The sequence below is a fragment of the Ambystoma mexicanum genome, chromosome 3p (genome assembly GCF_040938575.1).
Source record: "Ambystoma mexicanum isolate Mex_15411 chromosome 3p, UKY_AmexF1_1, whole genome shotgun sequence".
NCBI lineage: Eukaryota > Metazoa > Chordata > Amphibia > Caudata > Ambystomatidae > Ambystoma > Ambystoma mexicanum.
This window is the reverse complement of record NC_090925.1, coordinates 586,999,030-587,018,022: the sequence shown is the minus strand read 5'-3', so window position 1 is coordinate 587,018,022 and position 18,993 is coordinate 586,999,030. Positions and strand designations below refer to the sequence as shown.

The 18,993-nt window shown below is 45.9% G+C and overlaps 1 protein-coding gene across 3 annotated transcripts in view; it reads right to left on the bottom strand.

The window, feature by feature from the left end:
* Positions 1–18,993, bottom strand: part of HNF4A (hepatocyte nuclear factor 4 alpha) — an 801,419-nt gene that overhangs the window by 21,239 nt on the left and 761,187 nt on the right. For all 3 annotated transcript variants that reach the window (XM_069651329.1, XM_069651330.1, XM_069651328.1), the window contains 3 exons: positions 9,565–9,652; positions 7,886–8,038; positions 2–238 (listed from right to left, as the gene is read on the bottom strand). In XM_069651329.1, coding sequence (XP_069507430.1) covers positions 2–238; positions 7,886–8,038; positions 9,565–9,652 — 478 coding nt within the window. The remainder of the gene's footprint in view (position 1; positions 239–7,885; positions 8,039–9,564; positions 9,653–18,993) is intronic.

Below are 18,993 nucleotides of genomic sequence, written 5' to 3'. Positions count from 1 at the left end.
CCTCCTAGTAGCATCTCTTGGAGTAGGTTGTCAATTTTAGCCATTCCAAAAAGTTTGACAAACTGAATTTGCTCTATCATTTGCCAGGTTATGCTCTGGAGGGTGGGCAGCAGGAGGAGCAGCTCACCGAAGCGACCCCGGGAATCATATTGCCTGTCATTGATGTAGTCTTCCAGGCTGACCTGCACCTGGTAGCGCATTCTTTTGATTTTGATAGGGTCACTGAGTCCCTTAGCATCTAAAAAAGAAAAACACAAAGACGTGGTTTAAAAAACAAAAAATGGCAACGACTCGATGTTAGGAGACCAGAACAAACATCAACTACCTGTGCGTCAATGAGTACCTAGATGTCCGCTGTACCAGACAGCTGTAAAGCCAAATTAACATAGTTACACAGTTACCCAATTCGTTGTGTAGTCTTAGTTTAGTTGGCCTCGTGCCCCCAGTTACATAGTTACACATTGTTTTCCTGTTTTTCTGTTGTTTTATTACCTTACACAAATTCTTCCTAGAAATTCAACTCCTTCGTCACCCCTCACCTGCTGGTCAGGATAATGCCTGGATGTAACCTTAAAAAATATTAAAATACAATATGGTGATTCCCCAAAACAATATGGTGTCCAGTGATAAGATCGCCTGGGAAATGTCCACCAAGGGGCAACATTTCCCCAAAAAATGCATCCTCATTAAAATCAAACACTTTCGCCAAATATTTTATGATTCAAGTTTATAATATACAATTATACCCCTCCTAGAATTTTTGGGGAAAGTATTTTAGGGGTCAGGAAAAAAAAGTCACCTACCTGGCGACTTTTTCCAGGCGACATTATCACATGGAACCAACAATATGTACCATAGCCTAAGCAATGACAGTGGGTTGCTGCATGTTGTCAGCTGATGATTCCATACCTTAACTACTATCAGTGTGACAAAGTACCTTTTCTTTTCCTTAACCTTTAAAACCAAACATTTCTATGTGCCCACTTGGGGGCCAATTGTTTAGAAATTTCCCAGGGAATTGATCAGCTTGGAGTCTGCATCTACCGAGCCTCTGGGGCACGCCTTGAGGACTTGGGGATCATTTTGGAAGCTGAATGCTATCACTGAGCAACAGTAGTCTTTCTTAGTCAAAATGATATTTGCAGTGATCACCAGGAGCAATGTTTAGCCAATACTATACCAGGACAGGACCACATCAGTGAATTGCACATTAGCAATTCTATTACAGACTGCTAGAGTGGGGAGAGAAAAAGGGTCTATGGAAAGAAAAGGGGATCAGTACTGAGAAAAGTGGTTTATGGGGTTGTGCCCTGTCAGAGACTAAGCAAAGGTTTTGCAACTCATGATCACAATGATACAAATATCAAGTTTGATATGGTGTTTCATGATGGATTCTTTTCGCTTTGAAGCACTGTAATAATAGTTATTATTTCCCAACTGAATGGAACTAATATTCCTCACAAGGATCAACGGAGGAGGGGTTCCTGTTGGGGAGTCAAGCTTGCAAACTGCAAACTTTTTCCGGGTACGTGTCAAGGGCTTAACGCATGCATTATCCACTTGGTGGTGGATCCTCTAGTCATATACACCTGAAGCGTGAAAGCCAGTGATCCGGACGACAATGTTTTCACTTAAACGTAATTTATCCGCGTTTTTTAGGAAGTCAATATTGTAACATACATTCCTTTTAAAACTCTGTTGGGTGAGAGGGAAGCTGGACCCCCAAAGTTAGAAATTAAAATATTTGGGGGTTTATGTAAAAATGTAAAGTTGTGAATTTATGTTTCTGACCACTGTTTCCTTAGGAAGGTGGAAGAAATGTTGTTTTATCCTTATAAAGAAAGAGATATAGTAGAGAAGTGATTTGGAGGTGCCTCCTGCAGCTGTACTCCTGTAGCTCCTGCAACAGAGTTGGTCAGTGTGTGCAGCATGAGGTGTGGCCTGTGGTCTGATGCTTCTCGTTTGTCCTCACACATCAGCCGTGGCACCCTGAGATCGCAGCTGGCTCTTGTAGGGAAAGCGCTGCTGGAGTCAAGACTGCGAAAACAGAAGTTACAAATGAGGAACTGAGTATCTATGCTTTGATCTTCAAGGATGCTTTTCGCCATTAGCTGCCATCTGTAGGATATGCTTGTGACCATGTGGTGTATGAAATATAAACATGTCGGTCAATCAAATCAATTGATCATAGGATGCCCAATAATTTGTAGCATGTTTTGTGTTAGCGCTTTAATGGTCCAAGATATACTGCTTGTTCCATGTTGGTTAGGGAACGCTTACGAGTTATGTTCGAATTTCTGAGATGCATAAATATATATAATGTCCATTAACAATTTCATTTTTCAGCCTTCACTTGAAGCCATATTTCCAAAGGAAACGTGGTTAAATGACATTTCTGATTAATGCCTAGACCTTTTGTTTCCAAAAGGATATCGTATTGTCTGATTGGAGCACTTGGGTAGGACCGTCGTGGTGGCTTGGCAGTCATATTTAAGTCAGGCAAGGATGGCTGATGATTTGGTAATTCTTCCTCAACCGGCTCTTTCAATATCATTTTCATCTCTTTTTTTCTGCATATTTCCATCTTTTTTTCCAATGTCCCCAGGGACACCATTTCTATATTAGAGACTCTACTAGATGTTTCTAGAAGTCCTCTTCTTTTTCTACCTCTTAATGTCTTCGTTGGGGAAATCAGATGGATTATGTTCTTAAATCCCAGTTAAATTATGAACTATGGTCGCTCATAACTAAGCCCATGCATAGCCACTGTGTATATCTTGCATTGTAGTGTTTTCAAAAGCTAATCCTATGCATATTGTGGTGCCAGTCCTGGTGGACTGGTTGGCCTATTCATTTATTAATTGTGTTTGTTTTTCTGCATTTTGGGAAATACCTTTGTTTTGCCCCCCTGCATCTCTTCGGAAGTTTCAAATAAGAAATTGTTGCCTGCAAATGCAAATTTTAAATTACGTTCTTGGACTTATAGAGGAGCGCTCGCCTAGCCTGCTTATCCATGGACATATATTTTACTCTCATAATTATCACTAATGTTTACTTGATGACCTGTACCAATAACCTTTTGTGCTGTGAAATGTATAACTAATGTTTATTTGACGACTTCCAAATAAATATTCTCGCTACCAATGGTTTGCTCTATGACCTGTACAGAGCTCTGTTGCTCAAAAGCTAGGCTTGCTCCATAAAACTATATAATAATGAACAATGGAACTTCTCAAGTACATTTCATAAAATGCACTACAAAATCAGGATCTTGTTTTATGCTGCAAATTTATTTTGAAAGGATCGTCATTCCTCATGCGGGAGAAAATTGAAGAAATATAACTCAATCTCTTGCTTGCAAGAGCTCATATCTCTGACATTAATTTTCAAACCCATATTGTAGCAATCATCACTGTGATCGGGGGAATAGAGGGTCAGTAACAGCCCGTCAGCCTGCACCTAAGGGCCACCCAAATGGAAATATCCTCTGCTGTCACCACCAGAGACACCTTTTTTCAAGCCGTGAAATGCTGTTTATTACATCTTTCAAAACCTGAGATTTCTATTCCTGATGGAAGGGCAGATGAAATTCTTAGTTTCAAATGAAAACCTTCAATATGACAATCATCCCTGCGTCAGGAGTGGACATGGCCGGTAACAGCCCGCCAGCCCGTGCCAAGGTCGGCTGTGGGCCATTACTGGCCATGTTCACCCCCAATAAGGGATGATAGCCATTCACACCCCGGGGTTCATCCAGGGTACAAAGTTTAATTTTCTTTTTTAGGAGATGGGCTCTGCGTGACTTGTGCAAGCCCATTCTCCCGAAAAGAAAAAAAAGATGGCCACCGCCATAGGAAAAGGAACATAGTCCCTCTTCTATTTCTATTGTGGCAGCCGTGGGAGGGAGAAGTGCCGGGACCAGAGCAGAACACTCCGGTCCAGCAGGTAAGTTGTGGGAGGTGAGTGGGGTGGAGAAAGGGTATTTTATGTTTTTGGGGGTAGGACGGAGGGTGGGGATGTGAGCAGGCAACAGGGAGATCCTCCCTGTTGCCTCTCCACAATCAACATGGTGCCACCCGGGCAAGGGCCTCAGGTGGCTGGAAACAGCAGGCAGTACACTGTGTATTCTCGGCTGCTATTCCAGCCACCTGATTGGCCGAGCCCCCTTACCCGGGTGCGAATACAAGAGATCATAATCAGGCCTACTGTCCCAACCAGCCTCATAGGTGCTGCATCCCCCAACACACTGCTCTCCTCCCTGAACTCAGTTTACTCAGCTATCAGCAGATGAATGTTTCAATGGCTTTCTCCTTTAAGTGGCCTACTTCATATTCTGGTAATTTCATTCCCTCTGCTCTGATTGCATCTATACCAGAAACAGTTGCTTAGTTTCGGCTTCCTAGTGTTAACGCTTTTCAGGCACAGGGTTGTTTTCTAGACCGGCTGAAAGTAGGCCAGGGGTCTACCCTTGCTTAAAAGTAGATTTCCCTGGGCATAAATGATCTTTTCAACTCCTCCCATTACTGCCCTTACTTTTGTGGGAAAGTTCCTTGAATAATGAGCAGCCACTGCCTTGGTTTTCCCTGAATCTTACACAGTCGTTTCTGGCCCTCTGCATAAGTGTCTGGTCATAGTGGTGTAGCTGGCTTCCCCCCCACCAGACAGGGTCCTCAACACCAAAACATGGTTGCATTGTTCTTTGTGAACACAGACGGTCCATCTGGTCTGCTAGGACTGATACCGTCATGCATATTCTTTATTCTGCAAGCCAAGCTACAGACGTGGTCTCTGCGGTGACTTCTTAGAGGTCAGTGGTCACAGTTCTGGGGAAACAAGAGAGAACGTCTCCAGTTCAATCCTAAACTGTGCCAAGATCCCCAGTCGCAGACGTGTCTGGCCAATCTCCCATGGGACAGTACCAGTTCTTTCTGTCATGGTCTCAGACATGCTAAGGCTGCATCTTTGAAGGGCTGAGACACCTATAACCAAAACGTTTGGTGAGCAATCTTTGGGAGAGTCCACAAGACTTTCTTACCTTTCATCAGGGACAATTTGGTCCTAGAACTGATGGCTGGTCATACCGTAATGCAGTATATCCACCTGAGAGGCAGTGTGAGCTTGCTTAAACTGTGCGTGGAAGCCATACTGCCCTGGTTCTAGGCAATCGACAAAAGGATGTCTGCTTCTGCAGCTCATTTGGGTTGCAAACAGAATATCATGGCTGGCTCTCTTCATTCTCTCATGAGTGGGAGCTAAACAAAGGTGTTTAAAAGCAAATCGTATCCATGCAGGGCATGTTTCAAGTAGACATGTATGGCCCCAGTGAAAACAAGAAGTGCAATCTGTGTTGTTCCAGGCAGTTTGTACTCTGGAGGGATCGTTGAGAGATGCACCTGGGAGAGTGTAGATAGAGGTAACTTTCCTCCAATCCTGCTAATTCATCTTGTCTTGAGGAAATTTTGCAGTATGGGGAATCAATGATCTTAATAGCCCCAGTTTGGCCAAGGGGGACCTAGTGCCCTACCTTGCTGGATCTTCTAGTGTGCTCTTCCTGGAATGAGGGTCTACTGTTGCCCCTATGCCTGGCAATCGACCCTTCATGCTTGGCTACTGACAGGATCAGGGAGAACAACTGGAATTGCTCATTGGGAGTCATTCTTGTTGTGCAACGCCAATTCATCCAATCTATTTATGGCAGTAGAGGGAGAACGTTTCTGAACTGGTATTGAGACAAGGACATTGACCTGTTGTTTCGCATCGTTTCAGTTTTGGAGTTTCTCCTTTTTTGGCCAGATCTGGCCATACATTTGGTACCACATAAGTTTACCTACTGGCCATATCTGCTTTCTAAAGTAGGAGGGTCCTTCCTCTTCCTCTCCCACTGTAGCCCACTGTAGTTCCATTTGTTAAGGTCCTGTTGAGCTTGTTTAACTCGCTGTTCTGACGGCAGCTCTGCTTGAGCCCTTGCATTCATTCTCTCTTTGGTGGCTCACTTGGAAAGGCAATTTTTTGGTGCCAATCACCTCCATGGGGGACAGGGGGTTCAGATCTTTAGACTTGTTCCATTCTTGATGTTCTCGAAAAGAGAAAGTCAAGCTCAGGGCTGGGTCATTATTCCTACTGAAGGTGGTTTCAGAATTCTATCTATAGCAGGAGGTCCACCTTCATGTCTTTTTTCCATCACCATATCCCTAGTACATGGTGGAGGGGTTCCATGGGTTAGACCCTGGATTTCGTGAAAGTGAAAAGCTGATATTCTGGGACTAAATCAGTGCATTAGGCAATATTTAAATTATATAACTGTGATAATTAATGGTGATTTCTGGATATATATTGCTACTCTCAGGACAGCAGTTCCATGCCACTAACGGGCGCTTTTTGCTTTCATGGTGATTATTTCTTGGGTCATCTCGTGATCTGTATTGATAGTTTGTTATGTCCTCATCATCACAAACTAAACCTCCGTTGTCAGAGGCCTCAGCATTATCATGTTGGTGCAACTTGCAGGCCTTTGTTGCTGTCTAAACTTGCATGATCTGTGCAACCTCATTGTAAGTTCCAGCATGTAAGATCGGTCTAACCCGAGGGATACCTCTGCTGCCTAAAGCCTGTGTTTTTTAAGTTCCCATTCTGCCCTTTATCAGTTGAGGTTCAGTGGTAAGGGACAGCAAGGCAGCAACACTAAGGACACTGGGAAACGGAGATAGAGAGAGAGGCTTTATACATTCGCCATGCAGATGCAAGGCTGAAGTGCTCACTGGCCCAAGAACGTTGCAATTCAAGAATTAGACATTAATGTTCTCGTATGGTTGTTCATTGCCACAAGCTTACGCTAACAACGCAAATCGGACAGCAAATAAAAACACAATGGTACTCAGTGAAGTGCTTGGCATGTCCTGCTGCATCAAGGCTCCTTCAGGTGATGCAAAGTGAACTCATTCACTGGTTGATCGAAGAGAGCCCTAGTTCCAGAACCCTGCCACCCCACTGGAAAACTGCCCCATTCATGCACGCACAGTCAAACACACTTTAAATAACACAAATGCATCTAGGATGAAAAAATAGATCACATGCAATACATGTCATTTCTATTTTATTATTTTCATTCTCCCTTTGTTCAATTTCATACACTGGCAGGCACAGACTCCAGGATAAGCCGAATGCCTTCCCAGGATCTGCCCATGGCCTTAGATGCTGCAGACTACAATGCATGTACCTTGTTCCCACAACAGTGCACACAAGTGTTTTACAAAAAAAGTTAAATAACTAAATATATGCATGCTTATTTATGCTTTGTAGGCTCTGACATTAAGCTTTAACAATATGACCCTCATCAGCCGTGGAATGATTCTCGAATCCGTCCCCATTGAAGCTAAAGGGATATTTAGGCCTGGGCGGGCTAGGTTGGGGATACCGTGACCCGCATGAATTTCAGGAGTTTTGAGGTTCCACAGTATTCCCAAACGTTTCTAAAAATCCATCGGGAAAGGTTTGAGGTTCACCCAGGAACAACAAGCACTGAGATTGGGACTAAGCTGCTGGCATCTCCAACTCGCCCCGTTACAGGCCCCACATCCCTAAACTGCTCTTGCAGGACCCCGCGGGGAGCTGGGGGAGGGGTGGCAATGGCTGAAAATATCTTAGAAAGTGGCCTTGAATATTGGCAGGTCACCAAACCTTTGAATCAGGGACTCACACATATTTGTGGGTCCCTTTTCTGGGCTCAGAGCCTCTCACCCCCAGCATAAATGACCACCCCTTCATAAAGAACATAAATCTCAACAGCCATGATGTGGTACCAAGGCAGGGAGCCCTTACTTTCCAATGTGGACTTGGACAGTGTTTAACCTTTCGAATGGAATCATATTCTAACGTAAATACATACCTGGGTCAAAAAATATGATTGCCTTGAGACAGGAATATTCGTTGTCATCGATTTGAAGGTCTTGGAATGGTAGAACTAGTTCATCCAAAATTCTGATGGCTACTCGGCCCACTTCAAGTTCTGGACAATTTCGTGGAATGATGTGGTCATTTCCTGAGCAAGAATTGGAAAGTTGTTAATGGCTGCTGCTGTCACCAATTAATCCATTGTTGCTCTACTTTATTTGTGAAAAAGACAGTGGGCCTCATCAGGAGTTGGGTGGTGTGGTAAAAATGCGACAGTAACAGCGTTACGGTGCATTACCGCACTGCCCAATCCCGAGTTTTGGGGAAAGTCAGCGCAGACACCTCCAGCTCTGAGCTGGAGGTGAATGCGCCAAGTTTCCACCCATTTTTGGCGCAATTATCGCGGCACAATAACTGGCAGAGTAATTGCGCTGAAAATGCCCCTATGGACTAAAAAGGGGACTTACACTGCCACCGCCACTTGTGATCCGGTGATAATACCGCCAGACCAAGTGATGGTAATTGTGTTGGGAGGAATTCTGGCAGATTTACCACTGGGATACCGCCCAACTTCTGATAGAGCCCAGCATATCATAACCTTCAAAAATACAAAGAGTAAAAGCAGTGTATATCAATTTCCCTTCATACCCATGTTCATGTGTACATTCCCTCATTATTTCCATACATGGTTCAGCAGGGACAGATGAAAAGGACTGCATGACATTAGCACCCAACAATTATAGTCGGGCTGGTGCAGAGATTTATGCTGCATCAGTTGGAGTCTGTTACACCGAGGACGCTGTAAATGTGGTGCAGCAGTTCCCAATGTTGGTGTAACTTTCCAGGGACAAAAAAAACAGCACTTTGCCTTAAAGAAAGCTGTCATTTTCTCTAGTTGCATTGCTGTCAGCAACGACTGGGGTGGCTCTAGCAAATGCACACCTGATAGCGTGAATGTCACCAAGAGAAAGCGGGAGAGAGCGAGAGAGAGAGAGACAGCGATAGAGAGAGCTAGATCGGCTGGGTACGAGTTCCAACCACCAAATTGTCATAAGCATGTCGCTCCTTCCGACAGACCAAACACACTGGGCCTCATTACGGGTCCGGCGGTAACCCTGCTGGTGATACCGGTGGGTTGCCGCTGACCCGCCAAAAATGACCGCCACCTGACTTCCCGGTGCCACCAGGCTATTCCAAGTCCGACGGCTGGGAAGTCAGGCGCCGGCAATTTCGTTAATCCCCATTCCCATAGAGTCCTATGAAACTCTATGGGAATGGGGACACGGGAGCACTGGCAACACTGACAATGGTGCCAGTGCTCCTTTGAAAAGTCTGCCTACCGTTGCTTCTGTGCCCAGCAGGGTCAGACCTGTCGGGCACAGTGGCTCCAGCAGGCAAACCTATAATGAGGCCCTCTGTAATGAAAGGTAGAAAGGCGGACTTGTGGAGTTTGAAATGAGCGCTGAATAGTGAGGGATGAAGACTGGTGTTATGGGGATACTCAAAATGAAAAAGCTCTTTTAGAATTAAACCCTGCAGAAGCATTACTGCGCCATGCATTCAGTGCCTACAGAAGATTGGCTTTCAGAAACTACTCGAGGACTAGTGAGGAAGAAAGCACCATGAAATAAAACAGCATTTCATTGCATTTGCAACAAAATGTAAAATACTTACCTAACAGTAACATATCTTTGTAAACCATCGATCGCTTGGCAGCTCCTAACAGCAGGTGTTCCCCAGCGTGCGCTCTTAGCAAGGCGACCTAAGAAAGGAACCAGCGAACATTCATTAATAAGGACATCCCAACGCAGACAGCTTCAATGAAACAAGCAGCATTGCTTCTTGGGATGCAGATGCTGGATTGCTAGCTGCGCTTCTTTATCACGGGGTGCCAGTGAGTTTATGTATTTATTTATTCATACAGGGAAGAACAATGCCCTTTTGATCGCAAACGAACGTGCAATAGATGAGATATCAGATTTGACGGGAAGCGGTGAGCTTCTTACAAGGGGGGTGAATCTGAGTGACATTCTGGCCAGGTTGTGGTGGGGAGTAAATTGAGCAGTCACTGAGGACAATACATGGGTTAAGGACAATGAACATTGGACATGTTTAAGTGCAGGTAGGCAGTACAGCCTGATCTTCAGTACCAGAATTACAAATGTGTAAGCAGTATGTAGGTTTGACATGAATACATGTGGTATGGTATGGTATGGTACACACATTAGTACATATCTGATGGCAAAGCCGTGCAAATGTACACTGTGTTAGTCCTGCTAATATAATTAAATGTTATAGAGTAACACAGAGTTAAAGAGGAAACTAAAACACAAACATATTAAAACATTGTTATGTACAACCACAGAGTAGAGGTTTGAAGCTAAACCCTACTGAGAAGGTTTCACTGGGCCTCACAATGATCCAATCCATGTTTGTCTAACTTTGCCATTGGCTAAATAAAGAGTAAGGCAGGAGATTCTGTAGTCCACTACCTGTGTTTTTCTTCCTTCATGAAGGAAGTCTGAAGCATACACGACCCGATCACAAGTGTTGCACTCACTTTGAGAATTTAGCTCTGGTGCTGTGTGATTTTTCAAGTGTGGCCATCAACTTTGCACCAACATATGCAAGAACCCACCAGTGCAAATGCTGGAGCAAGAACTGCCCAGGACGAGCGCAAAATTGGCCGTCAAGGGTGCAAGTTATGAAATCTATTGGACAGTCACACTGTGCTTATTCACTCAGATATCTCATGTCCATATTCACAATTCATGTATTTGTTAATCTGGAATTCCAATAGTGTTAAAACCATGTGCTTATATATAATCCCAAGTGCACCTGGATGTGCACGTTTTTTCCAATCTGTAACCATCAGAAAATCACATCCATATCTATGTATAACATCGGCCATGTTCATAATATCCAATGCGTATTTCACACCTCCAGGGGCTTTCTCAGGGCTCATAAAGAAACACTTCATTTAATACTACCCGGACTGGTTCCTTGTTCAACCCTGAAAGAATATTATTATGTGCGGTGGCGCTCATCAAATATTCAATAGTTTTGTTAACACTGTCTTGAGTCCACAGCTTCAAACACTTAACCCTCACAGGGAAGTCGTCTCACACTTCTGTGTGTATCTCATAAATTACTAAGCTTATTGGCTCTTGTTGCGATAGCAACATAGTGTATGTTTAGAGCCACAGCCTGGAATAAGACGAACCCTTGAATATAGTTATAATTGTTCTTTTATAAGACTATTAATACAGAGTGGTTTCTAAGAATGGGATCGGGATTCTAACCTGTGTTGCGCTGCGCTACGTTGTCTTCCTTCCAAGACAAACACGTTGCCCCTGAGCTATGCTTTCTACCTGATATGCATATGTCCTTATGCAGGGAGTTACGATCGGGCTCACAAGATCCAACCATCACGGAATTGTCACATTGAGACCTCAAACAATTTGAGTGATAAGTATTAACGCAAAGGGTACTTATTACTCCACTTATTATGTTATACAAGGAATACAATTGTGCTACTTTGCCACAGAGAGAAGAATAGCACATTACAAGCCTTTCTATATCAGTAAGTGATAGGACGTATAGATGGAGAGAGATTCACAGAGTGCAGGGAGAGATTCTTGAGAGACCTGGAGTGGAATCACATGCTGTTTCAATGGGAATGTGTATGGCAGGTATTGCAAGTGATCAGAGGGCGGGTGCAAGTCTAATATCAGGAGGGATAGAGCTCCAGATCCAAGATCGAGAAGATAGACGGCATGGCTCTGGGTTTGGAATTTTGGTTCGTGCAATAGCTCACAATAGGCCACTACCAGTGTGCTGACGTGTTGGAATGTATGTGTGATGCCTGAAAGGGACTTTACATGGCACATGTTCATTTAGTAAATGTAAAGTCCTTTTGTACCCCTTTACTTTACAAGTGTCTGATCATTCTAATGATTTTTGTCAACAAGCATTAAAATGATTTCTACCCAGCTAGAATTCTTCATAACGCCATATAACACCATTGCATAATACAACATGGCGTCATGTTGCAACTCTATTGTCAATTCATGAGGATTTCAGGTCTATCCGCAAGGTCTCCCACTCAGAGAGGTCTCCTGTTCCAGTCTTACTCTTGAGCAGAATATGGATTTCTTTATTTTCTGTCCTTGGAGCCATTCAATAGGCTTTGTGTGATTCTTTCCTGTTTTTCTGTTGAACGTGTTCAAGGTTACCTTTCTTGATTTGTTTCTTTATATTTGGGTATCCACAATGCTCTTCTGGAATTCAATGGACTGATGATGAGTAACCCGCCCTCGTGTCTGCCACAGTTTGCCTCTCTTCTCCTTCTGGTCTTTATTCCTGAGGATCATAAATCAATGTCAAAGGCCCACAATACTAGGTTGCACCCAGAGTTATTTCCTTATGCCAAAACTATGGGTTCTTCATCAGCAACTGTGCCTCTGGTTTCTCGCAATCTACATTTTTGGCTTTCATTCTCAACCAGGTCCTCCATCTCAGGCTTCTCCTCTGATTTCCCATCTCAGGGCTTTACCTTCAGTTTCACTTCTGGCTGCTCTTCTGGCAAGTAACTTCTATCTGGCCTTTGGATTATTTTATTTTTTGCCATTGTTGAATTCTTTGCTGCTAGCTTCTGCATGTGCCCAGTTGCTAATGCCTGCCTGTCATGACATGGCTTCCTTTGGGCACCTTGCAACAGGTGAGTAATTACCCCTGTGTGTAATTTGGATCAACTGCACATCATCCATGGTCTTCTTGATCTCTTTCTATGATTTAGCTCTGTACTCATTCATCTCTGATCAGTAGGAAGCCCTGTCTCCACTTCTGGCATAGTTGGGCTACTCAGATCTTTTAGAAAAGTCTGGTATATTCTCACAAGAGCTTTGACGTCTATGTCCTGCGTTTCCCGTTTCTCTTTTGACTTCTCTGGTCTTTATTTCCTCTCCTTTCTTATTCCTCCTCCATTGGCCCATCTGCCTTATGGCACTGTGGCTTCTTGCCCCCTTAAGGTTGGCACACTCTGTCTCTCACCCTATGACACTGCATTTGTTGGCTTTTGTTCTAAATCTTTTTGGCATCCTCTACTCTCAAGTAAATGACTGTTGAGCCCCAGATAAGGCCCTTCTTTGTAAATGACTGCTGAGCTCCAGAGAAGGCGCTCAAATGAAAAAGACTGCTGAGCCCCAGAGAAGGCTCTCCAATTTAATTGACTGCTGAGCTCCAGAGAAGGCACTCAAATTAAAAAGACTGCTGAGTCCCAGAGAAGGCTCTCCAATGTAAATGAGTGCTGAGCCCCTTAGAAAGTCTCTCAAATGTAAATGACTGCTGAGCCCCAGGAAATGCCCTCCAATGTAAATGACCGCTGAGCCCCAGAAACGGTCCTCCAATGTAAATGACTGCTGAGCCCCAGAGAAGGCTCTCCAATGTAAATGACTGCCAAGCCCTAGACAAAGAGAAGGCACCCCAATTTAAATGACTGCTAAGTCCCAGAGAAGGCACTCCAATGAAAATGACTGCTGAGCCCCAGAGAAGACTCTCCAATGTAAATGTAAATGACTGCTGAGCCCTAGAGAAAGAGGAAGCACTCCAATGTAAATGACTGCTGAGCCCCAGAGAAAGCACTCCAATGTAAATGACTGCTGAGCCCCAGAGAAGGCACTCAAATGTAAATGACTGCTGAGCCCCAGAGAAGGCACTCCTATGTAAATGACTGCTGAGCCCCAGAGAAGACTCTCCAATGTAAATGTAAATGACTGCTGAGCCCTAGAGAAAGAGGAAGCACTCCAATGTAAATGACTGCTGAGCCCCAGAGAAAGCACTCCAATGTAAATGACTGCTGAGCCCCAGAGAAGGCACTCAAATGTAAATGACTGCTGAGCCCCAGAGAAGGCACTCCTATGTAAATGACTGCTGATCCCCAGAGAAGGCACTCCAATGTAAATGACTGCTTATCCGGATGAGTGACTGATTTGGGTGGGTTCCGAACCCAGCAACTGTGGTTTGCGTCCAATGTGGTAGGGCTATCAACTTTAAATAAGGAATAGGCACTTCAGGGAAATAGTTTCAAAGGACTGTGAAAGGTACATACACCAATTTGGTTGCACTAGGCCATGTTTACATATGTGTTACTGAAATCAGCTTTGAGGTTCGTTATTGTAATTCCGTCCCTCAGGGGTAAGTGCACGTTTCTCGACTTCATGACAGTCTGGTCTAGTGTCTTGGATGAGTTTACATGTGGCACTTTCCAGCATTTGGCACATGGATCCCCATTTAAAAGGACCAAACCCCGTTCCCCGTTAATGTACTTGTATGTGGTTTGGGGTGTATGCCAACTGTATTCTAATGATAAGATTTTGGTAAGGAGCCCTGTGCACTGTCACCTGTAGACGAAGGCTGTTATGGCAGCTGGTGTGTGGTGTCATAAAAGCTGTGTAGGGTGGAGACAATTAACCCCTGCTGCCTAGCCTAGGAATACCTGTTTTCCGCCACATTCTGGATCAAGCTATTCAGCCTGGCACTATGCAGTCTTTACGCCATTACTCAGGGATAGCTTGGAAAACCTCAGGAGGCAATTTGTGTTATTATGATATGATATATGATATTTATAATGCGCCTGTACACAAGTGTTTCTAGGCATGACAAGACAAGGAGTGGGAAACAAGGGGCGGACAAAACAATGATCTTACTAGGTCTTGTGTCATTCAGATCATGCAAGTACGGGGAAGAGGGGAAGTGCCAGTGGGGGAGGGGAAGGGAAGGGCAAAGTGGCAATAACTCAATAAGTGCAGCCTGCGGGTGTTTCATAAGTGCAGAGCGAGGGGACTGTAGGGTTGCAGGAACAGACCCTTAAGTGTTGGGGGAGCCCAGAGGCAGTGTGAGGCCAACTGGACATGCAGGAGCCCGAGGGTAGCAGGTAACGAGTCTGTGGAGCAGTCATGGACATCAGTAGGGAAGAGTAACAGAGAAAGAAGACGCGAAAAGGAAGGTCTTGAGTTGCTTATGGAACCAGAGGTGGTTCTGCTCAAGTTTGAGAGAGGCAGGGAAGCTGTTCCAGAGGGAGGCCAAAGCTGAGGAGAGAGATCTGCCACCCACTCTCTGCTTGGAGAAGCATCTGACCCTCAGAGAGTTGGAGGTGGATGAGCGTAGAGCTCGCGAAGGAAGATGTTTAGGAAGAGAAAGTTGGAGGTAATGTGGTCACAGGCCCCAGAAAGCCTTGTGGACAATGCAAAGGGTCTCGAAGTTGATACTTGCAACCACAAGGAGCCAGTGAAGAGATTTCAGAGCTGGAGAGATACTGGGCCTCATTACGACCCTGGCGGAAATCGAAAAACGATGGCGGAAATGCAATACCGCCATCGAATAGCGCTCGGTGCGATCATGACCCGTCACCGCAAAGTACGATGCCATTAGCGACACCGTAGTGAACGCCAACGCTAACTGCACCAAGTACGCGCGCGCGCGCCATGCCAAACCGTAATTACCACCATGGCGCAACGGTACGCGAATTCTGACCCTAGCGGACATGCACCTAACGCCATCAAGCACGGCGGAAAGTACCATTCCGCCATGGTGAGAAGTACGGCATCGCGAACCAACCGTAAACGGCCCTACTGAGTGCCTGTACACCGCTCCCTGGCCACATTGTACAACTCCTCGTAGGTGCAATGAAGTCACACAATGCAACCAGTGAAATGTACTAGTCATCCATGCCTGCCAACGAACAAATGAATCTCAAGAGGGGCCAATGGGAGCTGCAGGGCACAGATGGCACGAATACAGAAGCTATACAAATGGACATGACCTCAGTCTCCCACCAAGAAACGCACGCAAACACAGGCACCTGTGACCAGCCATATTCCGATAATCACATCATTCCACCAATCCAACTGGCTGACCGGCATCTGTCACACAAAAGCTAATCCCCCGCCCCTGAGCATGACATCATCAAAACAGTCATATTGGCAGCCCTTATCCCTGACCTCACTGGGCTTCGTAGGCAAACGCGCCCAGCACAGTACCACGCAACTATACTCCGAAGCTGGAACCCAATGCAGATCTCCTCACAATACATCGCTCCCCAAATAGGAATATGCCACATCACTTGCAAAGAAGAACGCTACACGGTTCATATCAGAATAGAAATTTAATGCACAACAAATTCACCAAGCCCATACAGCCATTAGGCCATGAACTCCAAAATACATTTCACCATTGTGGGCTGCATCCGCAATAAATGACCAGCTACTTCTTGTGTGACGCCCTGTTCCTTCTTGGTACACAGGGGCTACATTCTCGTACGAAAAGGCAACATGGAAGCGCCTAGAACCGCAGGGCCGTCCCAATAGGGAGGCACTAGTCCAGCTGAAAGGCCGAAATGTTGCTCCTAGCCACTAGTACTGCGTAAGGGCATGTGGCCCATTGGCGATCGTCCCATAAGATCGTAATGCTGCTCCACTGATTAACACGAAGCAGCAGGTGTCGGGAGTAAAATCCATCTGCAGGAGTGGCATACAGATGGCAGTGGCAAAAGGGGAGGAGATACCTGTCACCCAAATGAAATGAAAAAGAATAGTATGGCCATCAGAACTACATTTGAATTACTCACTTCAATGATCACACCAAATCCACAGCCATATGCATGCTAGCCCACTCCAAAGGATCATCACCACCCAAAAACCACTTGCGAATCATAACTATCTACATCGAGGTGAAAACACTATCACAAACGAGTGTACCTGTGCATGCGTCTGTTAAAACAGAATCCATCAGATGGGATTGGTAACGTGCATAGACACAAGTGTCTGAAGGCGCGTCGAGACAGGGAGGGCTCAACAAGGCCAGATAGACGATGGTCCCACTATGGCAGCCCTGCACCACATAGCGCAGGGGAGGCGGATAGATTCCAAGAAGCCCTGTACATGGCAAACTCTGTATCAAATCATCTGTCCATGCATCCATACATCATTCCCTCATCCCGTAATGAAAACGCCTGTTTCCATACTCACATAACATGTGAAATTTCCATTGAGTCTGTGCGTTATGCAGCCTGCAAAATCCACTGTGCCCCAGCCCGTAATTCCAGTGTTGTGAAGTAACATGTATTTGGGAACGTCCGTCCTTATCGCCCACTTCGCTATTGCGCATCCCAAACTATTCATATCAATCATTGCATCCTCGCCATGGTCCCTGTCCCAAGGACATTGAACAATAGAACGTTATATTTGCAGTCAGACCTGTGGGCATCTCCTCGCCGCTAGCTGAAAACCGAAAGCGCCGCCCTTCGAATTCCTCATTTGCAACATCACGTCGAAAAGGCATCTGTGGCTGCTTGAAATCACAAATTAATCCATCTAGTGCGGCTGTGTGTGAAAATGGCAACTGCCTTCACTCACAAATGGGACGCCCCGCCCGTCGGTGAACCTCGGTACAGTGTTGCATGAGGGTCCACCGTTACTCGAGTACTACGTTCCACTGACCCTTCACAAGTCTGTTCGCGACTGCAAAGATAGTATGTGAAACAATGGGACCATAGCCGAATGAACATATCAACCAATGTTACACTGCCATCGGGTACAAATACATGATTGTAATAGCAAGATGCCATTCGTCGAATTGCAGCGTTGTGTGCGGGACGTGCTCGCCCAAAGGGGAGAGCAGCTTGCACAGGTGGAATGAATCACCACAGGTGGAGGCCATACAGCCAGAAAACACATAAATTGCACACCCAGTCTCCTCCCACAACCACACCCACTCCGAAATGCTACCGGCAGGACTAGCTATGTTGGCCCTGGGGGACCTGATAGCACTGCAAGTACTCCAACTTCAAGAAGAAGACGAACACCAACTACAACCGGCCGCACGGAGGAGACGCAGGAGGAGGAGGAGGGGAAGGTAGGGCCAGCAAGGGCCGCCAGCACAGCCACTACCACCACGCAGGCAGCCCGCAATCCCACGCCTCCGAGCACATCCGTTCAACCTCACTGATGAGCAGATCCACACCCTCTACCGTTTGGACCGGGACACCATAACCGCCATTGTGGACATGACACAGGCTGACCTTGTCAGCATGATAGATAGCCCAACCGCCATCCCACCCCTACTGAAGGTGGTGTCTGTACTCCACTTCCTGGCCACAGGCACCTACCAGCACACAGTCGGACAGTTGCATGGCATTTCACAGCCACTGTTTTCACGGACACTATTGCAAGTGCTTGATGCCCTCCTGCAGCACGCAGACGACTACATCTCTCTACCACGCTCGGAGCAGGAAATTACCAACACAAAAGTGGGATTCCATGCACTTGCCGGCATACCGGGTTGCATTGGTGCCATCGACTGCACCCATGTGGAATTGGTCGTCCCACATGCCATGGAGGCCCAGTACCGCAACCGAAAACAATTTCATTCTCTGAATGTACAAATGGTGTGTGACTCCAACAGGATCATTACACATTGTTGTGCCCGATTCCCTGGATCAACCCATGATTCTATGATCTTGAGGAACTCTACAATACCACGCTACATGGAGCGACACGCAGGGAACAGATCCTGGCTACTCGGTGAGTCTCATTTCATGCATGATGATGTGGGGTATGTGATGCGGCAATGACCTGGCAGGAAGGGGGGGGGTGCGTACGTAGCAATGGCATTCCTCAAAATACCTTTATTGTCCACATACAGGTGATGCCGGGTATCCACTGAAGAGATGGCTCCTCACACCAGTCCGGAACCCACGGGACCAGCATGAGGAGGACTACAACCATGCCCACTCACGTACCCGTGTAGTCATAGAACAGGCATTCGGCCTACTGAAGACTCGTTTCCGCTGCCTCAGCAGGTCTGGCGGGGCACTCCTGTACCGCCATGTGAAGGTTGCAAAGATGGTCATGGCATGTGTCATGCTCCACAACATGTGCGTACGTAGAAATGTGCCCATGCCCCCTGACGCAGAACTGCAAGCACCTGAAGATGGTCATGATGAGGGTGGGGATGTGGCAGCACCTCAAGGAGTCCGCGAGGCACAGGAGGGCCGTGACATTCGTCAGCATCTCATAGATGCATGCTTCTAGCACTCACGCCTGG